At 36.3% G+C, this 8,911-nt stretch overlaps 1 protein-coding gene across 1 annotated transcript in view; it reads left to right on the plus strand.

Moving 5' to 3' along the window:
* Window positions 1–8,088, plus strand: part of ZCCHC8 (zinc finger, CCHC domain containing 8) — a 13,921-nt gene extending 5,833 nt beyond the window's left edge. Inside the window, exons 8-14 of the mRNA XM_009701405.1 lie at window positions 1,154–1,214; window positions 1,680–1,822; window positions 2,591–2,733; window positions 3,521–3,636; window positions 4,765–4,854; window positions 5,700–5,814; window positions 6,571–8,088. Of these exons, the coding sequence (XP_009699707.1) occupies window positions 1,154–1,214; window positions 1,680–1,822; window positions 2,591–2,733; window positions 3,521–3,636; window positions 4,765–4,854; window positions 5,700–5,814; window positions 6,571–7,385 (1,483 nt within the window). The 3' untranslated portion in view covers window positions 7,386–8,088. The remainder of the gene's footprint in view (window positions 1–1,153; window positions 1,215–1,679; window positions 1,823–2,590; window positions 2,734–3,520; window positions 3,637–4,764; window positions 4,855–5,699; window positions 5,815–6,570) is intronic.
* Window positions 8,089–8,911: the final 823 nt, after the last annotated feature.

Consider the following 8,911-nt stretch of genomic DNA (forward strand, 5'->3'; position numbering starts at 1 on the left):
AAGAGTGTTCAGAAAATAAGTCTTTCTCTAAAACCTTGTAAGAGATTGTGATTTTCCCCCCTATAATGTTGAAAATGTTTGCTGCCATGGTATGAATTTACAAGGAAAATTGAACTTTAAGCCAGCTGCAGTTCTATTCCAGGTTTTCAGTGCACAATTTCAGAATATGCATAACTTGTTCAAACTGTGGACCAGGACTTTCCAAAGAAGTAGTCATGCTCTCCTACTTGTTTCTACTGGTAACTGATTCTCAGTATTGTAAAAAGGATCAGACATCTGATGATACAAGCAAAAAAAGGAAAATAGAGGTATTAATGTAGTACAGGCATATTAAATTGAGGGGTTCCTTATCTGTACTCTAGAGTTGAAGATGTTAAAACAATACTTTTACTTTCCTTCCTCTGGATATAGTATAAGCTTTAGTATGTAGGTTCTGTTTTCATTTATTGGCACTATCTAAGCAAACATTTACATATTTAATCAGAAGCAGAAATCCTTCAGTGAATACTCTTCTATCTGCAGCATGATATAAGGAAAAGCTTTTCCACCTTTAGGACAGTAAACTATTGAATCAGGTTGCCCAAAGAGGTTATGCAGTCTCCACCCCTAGAGGTTTTCAAGACCCAACTGGATAAAGCCCTGAGCAACCTGGTCTGATCTCATAGCTGACCCAGCTTTGATTAAGGGACTGGATTAGAGATCTCCTGAGATCCAGCCTGCACTATTCTATGACTATTCTATTCCCTCTTAAAGGAATAGATCTCTATTATATGGAATATAAAAGCTCCATTTCTGCCTGGAAGTACCAGTTTTCCACTGTAATTTTAGTTCTCCTCTTTCTTTCTTTCCGCTCCACATACTGTCTTGTATTCTTCCCACCTCTCCATCCTGAGTGCTGTACCTGTGTTTTTCTCATTTCTTGTGTTCTCCTTAGGACTGTGAAATAAACAATATTCTGTTAACTCTACTTTGAAGATTGTCATTAAGCAGTCAGTTTAAGGGAAACAGAAGACAATATATGGAATGAGCAAGCAATGCTCATATTTTTTTTCTAAGTCTAAAACTAAAAATCCCACAAGATTTAAAATAGTTCAGTGCATTTAACATTGCAGAATGATTTTCAGGCTTAATTTCTTGTGCATTTTTTAAGCAGGCCAAAACCGCATTGTTTCAATTGTGGTTCTGAAGACCATCAAATGAAGGACTGTCCAAAGGTAAAGTTACATCACTATTCAAAAGACTGCTCCTCTCCAAGAAATGTTTCAATGTAACTACACCATTTAAATAAAAATAATTAGATGCATTGGGGTCAGGATCTACAAATGGTTATTCATCTCTGTTGATTAGATTATACTGTTCATACTTATAAATTCTAACATACTAAATCAGAGCGTAAATTAGATTTGTAGCATAATGGTTTGAATGTTTCCTTTAATTTATGGAGGGATATTTTTCAGTTTGAACAGTCTTTTTTCCTGTTTTAGAGCTCCGCTAGATCCAATGCAAATATTCTTGGTTTTTGCTACGTAGTTTTAATAACAGTTGTAGTTGTATCACGTGACCATGTGATAAACAATTAAGCATGCTGAGGGCAAGGAGTACCACTTTTATGTTGGGTGAAGGAGTGCATAAATTGTAAATTGTCCAAATCTAAACTTCCCAATTGTGTTATCTTTAAGCCACGAAATGCAGCTCGTATAAGTGAGAAGAGAAAGGAGTTTATGGAAGCTTGTGGTGAAGCGAGCAATCAGAATTTTCAGCAGCGTTATCATGCAGAAGAAGTAGAAGAGAGGTTTGGAAAATTTAAACCAGGAGTAATTAGGTATCTCTTTTCCTTCCACTAGCTATTGCACTGCTTTTCTGGAATACCTTTTCTACCTTTGGAGTGCCAGATGTTACTCTATTAGTCCATCTGCTGCTCTTAACTATGGGTGTATTATGTTCAAATTTGGTTGCTAAATAAAATTTTGTTTAATAAATTGCACAGGTATTTTTCAAATGAAAACTCATTGTTATCTTAATAGTCCTATCCTTTTCCCATGGCACTCTCCTTAATGTAGGGAGATAAACATTATTCTTTGGCTACTCAAATTGCAAATGTATTATCTTCCTAATAAACTAAAAATGCATGCAAAAGTCTGAAAATTTTGAGCTTTGCATGTCCCTTCCTCTATTTTGCTCTCTATTGAAAAAGTTTTAAAAAATTTTACGACTGTAGCAGTCTCCAAAGAAATCACCAGTAAACTTACTGTTGCATTAAGTTCCACCCTTCCTGTTGTGATAGCTACAGTTAAGGCTATGAGTCAGAAGTAACAAGTCGATTAAGTTGTTCTCAGCATAGACTTAATTCTCATGAAATGTTTAAGCATATGAGAAATGAAAGTATTAAAAGTTACCTTTAACATCAGAGCTGGTTTTGACATAAAACTGTTATATCTGGGATTGACAGGTAACATAGTTTGAGCTAAAACTAAGTTACTTTAACTTGACAGTTTAAAATTCAACAAAATGTTCATAACTTTCTTTTGTCAAAACTCAACTATGGATTTTACTGGAGAACTTTTTTTTTCTGTTTCTTTTCATAACTTAGTGGGGAACTTCAAGATGCACTTGGTGTCTCAGATAAGAGTCTTCCTCCATTTATATATCGCATGCGTCAGCTGGGTTATCCTCCAGGTTGGCTCAAGGAGGCTGAAATGGAGCACTCGGGACTTGCACTTTATGATGGAAAAGGTAAGGAATGTGCCACGGGAATGCAGTTTTCAGTATCCAGGCTATTTACTGGCTGCACCCTAGTCAGGAGACAATAAAGTACCTAGTTTGTAAATGTTCATTTTCCTCATAGAAGAGGGAGGAAGTTGTAAATCAAGTTTTCTTTTCTAAAGTCTTGTAAAAATACTCACCTTTCATCTAGCTGTGATGCGACAATGAAACAACTTCTATAGTGATTGGATTGCACAGATGAAGACTCTTTGTCAGCATGATCTCACTCTTAATCCTTGCTATTAGAACATGGAACTCCTATGAAACTGTGCAAGACTTGCAAACAGCCTATTGTCAAATTTCCTCTTCCTTTTTTTAATAAGTTTCTCTTTTCTTATGTTTTCTGAAAGAAACCATAATGCTTTCTAAAGTTCAATAACTAACTCATGAGTAAGAAGACCACCAGCAAGTAAAGAATACATTCCTTGAAATCTAATTTAGCAAGTAGTTTTACCAGCTTTTTACTAATGACCAACATTTATGCTGCATCTCAGAGAGCAGTCCTGATGCCAAATTCTGAGGCTAGTAATGGTACATGAAAAGTAGAATTATTATCATTATTATGAATGCACAGTTAGGTTTTTGGGGAAGCTTCATGCATGTATCTATCAGATTTGGTCACTGTTGCTGTCTTTGTGGATTACAAAGTTTTCTATCAATACTTACATTCCGAAAACCAAAACCCTGTTCTTAAATCCTGTGGATTTTTTCAGTAATGTTCTTAATTAGCATCAATAATAATTGTATTTCGCTATAGATGATGGTGGAACAGAAGATGAGGGATCTCGCCAACCAAAACGCACTACTTACGATGTCTCTAAGTTGATAAACTACCCAGGCTTTAATATATCCACTCCAAGTGGGATCCCCGATGTAAGTGGATGTCCTCTGTCTTCTAAACAACGTGCTGAGTAACATTAATTGCTTTTAGCCAATCTTAATGTTTTGTATTCTGCATCTGACAATTTTCTTCAAATAGGCTCTTATTTTTAAGAACCTGGTTGGGGCTGGGGGCTGGTGAGGTAATTGACATGACATCCGTCTATCTGATATCTGTCAAAACGCTTGTGCGTAGGGTCTGACAGTGCTTCTGTGGTGATCATTTCCATTATGAGACCAACAGAAGCCTAGAAGAGTAGTTCGATTTATTTTTTTTTTTTAAACACAAAACTTCAAGCATGAATGCCTGTTCCTTCCATACATCTAAACTTTCTGAATGTTCTCAGAATATGAATATTACTGTCGGTGTTATCATAGTTTTCTGTGGTTCAAATGATTTGAAATTTATGTCAGACCAGTGCATTACCTCTGGGAAGCTTTGTAACAGCTAGAACAAAACAAGTCATATCAGAAGACTCACGTAGTCGATGCCCTCTTAAGCATAAAGCACACAGGGAATCTCCTGTGGCTGCTGCTGCTGCACTTTTATTTTCAAAAGCATTTTAACCTGTTGTTACTGGTGAACTTCATCACTGATGTTAATGCCTGTGCGTTAAAAAGAAGCACTTGTACATTTGGTTTTACAGCTTTACGTTTGCCCATTTAGTGGCCTCCAAATGTGTTTTTCCATTGAATATTCTTAAGCAAAGTTCTGTCCTCAAGTTTTTTTCAGTTTTCACTAAAAATTAAGAGTTTTTCAGAGTAGGCATTTTTCATCTGAACAGTTATTTCATGGGGAGGTTTAGTTGTGTTACAAGTGTTGAAGAGTATTTGCTATAACATGGTTAACAACATTTTGTAAAGGTGATGATTTTTTTTTAATTATCATTCCTACTACCCAGTCATAGTGCATTGCATCTGTTGTTTGTGTTCACAGGTGAGAGTACTTTGGTTTGCCAGACGTTCCTACTAAAGATCTATTTACTCTGATAAATGACGCTTTTGATGTGAACTTAAATTCATCTTGGCTTGTTAATCTCTCAGTGTTTCTCTTAAGTTTTACTGCTGTGTTATTAGCCAACCATATGCAACTTTATTTCTCTTTTTTTTTTTTTACTGTAGGAATGGCAGATATTTGGTTCCATCCCCATGCAACCATCTCAACAGAAGGATGTTTTTGCTAACTACCTTTCTAATTTTCATGCGGATGCGGTGAATATATCTCATTGTTATTTGGAAAAAAAAAAAAAAGTTGTAGCTAGTGTAGTTAATGATGATGTCTTGTTTGTATCTTCTTTTTTGCACAAGGGGATAGACTTTCTTATTGACACTACCAGGCGTGAAATGCTGATGCATGGCTTATCTGTTCTAACAAAAAGGAGCTTCATGTTTAGAACAAATTCCATTATTTCAGTTAACAGAAGCAGATCCCAATTGTGCAATATTTTATAAACAGTTGTGAAAAAGGTTGCTATAAACTTTTACAGCCTAAAAACGGTCTTAGTTCCAGACTTCCCTAATAAGTGAAAAGCTTACTTGCCATAGTCATGATTTACAGTGACTTTATTACAGTGACTTGAGAAAACATATGGTAGTCCTGACCTGTATTATTCCTAGGTGTTCTTTATTGTGGCTCTAGCCTAGTGTTACCTACTGCAGAATACTTCCAGTTAAGGATGGAAGATATATGCCCTGCTTTCAGTCCCCAAGTAGAACGCTATATGGAATTAAACAGTAAATTCTAAGCCTGGCAGGAAGGGATGTGCAATACTTGAGTTATGATGGTCTCATACGATCTAGGTGTCCAAGTGGAAGGTTGGTTGCAATCCTGTGTTAGGAATGCAGACAGTCTTTTCTTTTGCCACTTAAACATGAACAAGATTACAGTTCTGTTCAGTTGCATTAAATACCTCAAACTTCAACATCTAGTTTATGCACTGGGTCACCAAATGATTGTATAGTTATGAAATTGCTTTAAATACATTCATATAGCTGGAAATGTTACCTTGTACAATTTAATAGTCGTTTCTTTGTTTTCCTGGGTAATTTCTCTTCAGCCAAGTCCAAAATCTAGCAATAAAAGGGCTGCATCTCAGTCACGGTCTCATCATTCAAAACGACCAAAAGACGACAATTTGGAGGTCCCAGCAGCTGACATGGACCTAGATTCTGGTATAGTTATTCTGCAATTTTTTTTTCCTAGTTTCAATTTTTATTTTCAAAATAACTTGCTCTGAATTGAAATGTCAGTGTTCATAAAGAGAAACCAGTATGTTAGCGTTACGGTGGTAATTAATGTAACTGGTAACATATGCTAGCAGTATCCTACTGTAGTGGCATTTGGGCCCCTCTACAATAAGCATTCTGTGTTGCTGTGACTGTCGTATCTTCCAATACCAAGCAGGCGGTTTCAAGTGTGCTCAGAGCAATTGGAATGTTAGATTACAAATTCCAATCTCTTTACTTCAGGTGCATCCTAAAGAAACTTCTGTTATGAAGACCTTCAAATCCTTAAATATTTGGATGAAATAATGTAGGAAGTTACAGGCTCACAACTTCTTAAAAATTAAACTCACAGGAGGACTTACAGTGTTGTTTAAATGTTAGAATAGCTGGAGGAACTTCTGGCTTTCCGTTTGGATTTCCTATGAGGAAATCCTTCAGTGTGTCTCAGTGTGGAATAAGTTTGTTCCCAATATATTCAAGAGTATTTTAATGTATTTTTTTTTCTTGAATGGCTAGCAGAGTTAGAATTCCCCAAAACATAGTTTTTTTGAAGGTTTTAATATTTACTAAGTCTGCTCTATCTCAGCTGAAAACCGAGGATGAGAAGACATAAGTCTACTAGTTAATGAGAACATTGGCACTTTTGAATCTTGTCCTAGTCAGATTTCAGATTCTAATAGATGTCTTTTAATCTGTTTCTAGATCTGGAAGTGTCACAAAGATCTCAAACTGATAACAGTTTTCAGTTCCAACCTCCGCTACCACCTGGACATCCATCGATGTCCACTCCTCCTCCTCTACCACAAGGAACACCTCCACTAAATGTTACACCACCTCAACCTTCAACACCCACCCGCCTTCCTCTTCCAAGGACTACTCCACCACTGAATCCTTCCACTGATACTTCTCAGCCAAAAATAGTGGACTCAATCATGGATGAGGATACTCTGACCTTGGAAGAGCTAGAGGAACAGCAGCGATTAATCTGGGCAGCACTAGAGCAGGCAGAAAGCACAAACAGTGACTCTGATATTCCTGTTGATACACCTTTAACTGGAAATTCTGTTACGTCATCACCATCTAGGAATGAAGTAGATCTTGTTGCAGAAGTAAGGTCATCTGACAAGGTGATTACAGTGGAAACTAGGTTTTCCGACATCAGTGAACAGATACCAGAAAATGAATGTTCTATATCTAGTCCTAATCCAGGAGATAGTTCACTTAACTTGAAGGAAAATCCTGATAATACAGATTCTGAAGGCTTGCTGGATAACACCGTGCCTGCTCCCAACCATGAGGCTAATGATGGAGAAAATACAGGTGGTAATAAAGTGGTCACAAGCACTGAATCATCTGCAAAAAACTCCAGTCTTGTTCCTGACATGAGCAAGTTTGCTGCAGGCATAACACCATTTGAATTTGAGAATATGGCAGAATCTACAGGTGTTTATCTACGAATAAGAAGCGTGTTAAAAAATTCCCCAAGAAACCAGCAAAAGAAAAAGATTTCGTCTTAACTGGTCTTCCTTTTGTTTTGTTATGTCCAAATCCCTGCTTCCTTCTTTTTCCTCCTCCAGTTTTACAAACTCAGATAACCTTCCTCACCCTTTTGTGGGAAGGAGAAAATCTTGACAAATGCAGGTCTGCCCCGTTCTTCCTTGGAATTGAAGTCAGTGCAGGGCTTCCGTATTGACCAGGACCTCCAATGCGGCCAGAAAATACAGAAGAATTTTCCCAAATTGCATGCTTCCACTAAGGAGTAACAGGACTGTTGATTTGTTAAGAGCAATTTACTTGCCAATACATGAAACTCTAAAAAGAGGAGTTTGTGGTTTGCTGTTCGTTACTTTGGCCAAGATTTATATTGTCCTTGAGTTTCAGGTGGATTGGTGATTTTTTTTTTAATATCTGTCCTTTGTACAATAATCTGTACTTTATACATTTTGCTAATTATCCTGTAGATAAGTTTAATATATTCAGAATGTTTTTAAAAATGTCTAATGTTAAGATTTCCCACATCAAAGTACTGGCAATTGGATGAAAATAATCAGGGATTACCAGCATTATCTTCACCGTTTCAGATATTTTTATAAATTATTTATGTGGGTCAGTTTTAATTACCACTGTATCTTTTGTAACATCATCCTTCATGTAAACTTGCTGTACATACACGTTCGTTGTTGTGTACAGAGGTTTAATAAATGAGCTTTTATACAAAGATTTTTTTAATTGGAGTCCTAAGCCATCAAACAGCTGATTTTTGAAAAATAGCTGCTGAAGATAATTAGAAAGACAAGGTGATTAAAATGAGGATGAATAAAGTTTTTAAATATTTTAGGAAGGGTCACAACTGTTGGGTTTGGGTTTTCATAATCAAGAAGCTGTTAAAATTGTTTTAGCTACTTAAATAGAGCCTTGCTATACCATTCAACTTTTGTAATCTGAAGAATTGCCCACTTGTGAAAGTTTAAAAGTGTTATAATTCTGCTGATTAATTGTTCTAACACTTTTTTTCTTAATTGTCTTCAGAGGGACCTGTAGGTGAAATGACTGTACATTATTTGCATTGCCAACAGAGGGAGTACTAGATTGACTTCACAGTGTTCATTGGAGCTGGTAAAGCATTTGTCCTTGCGTAAATGCGGGGAAAAAAGTCTTCCTAGCCAAGTGAGATGCATAGTAAACTCAAATATTTTCAAGTATCTAAGAAAAGACTTGTGAAGGGGGGATATTCAAAGGTGTTTTTGATAAGCTAACTTCAGAGACTGAACTTACTGTTTAAAATTCTTTGCTTTGCAGATAATATGTATTTCCCAAAGATCCTTATAATGTATGATATCAGAATACTCTGCATTCAAATGCTTAAGAGAACCCCAGGCTTTTTGTAGTTAAAGCCTTTATTTATTTCTTTTTTTTCTCCCTAAACTTTACAGGAAGGGAACACCAAAGTGGCTTTCTATGTGAACTGCTTATCTCCCAAGAGGCTGAAAAAACTTTTTGCAGCATATACCAGTTCAGTTTATCTGGTTGCATTTGGAAAGCA

The sequence above is a fragment of the Cariama cristata genome, unplaced genomic scaffold (assembly GCF_000690535.1).
Source record: "Cariama cristata isolate BGI_N322 unplaced genomic scaffold, ASM69053v1 scaffold35775, whole genome shotgun sequence".
Classification (NCBI taxonomy): Eukaryota; Metazoa; Chordata; class Aves; order Cariamiformes; family Cariamidae; genus Cariama; species Cariama cristata.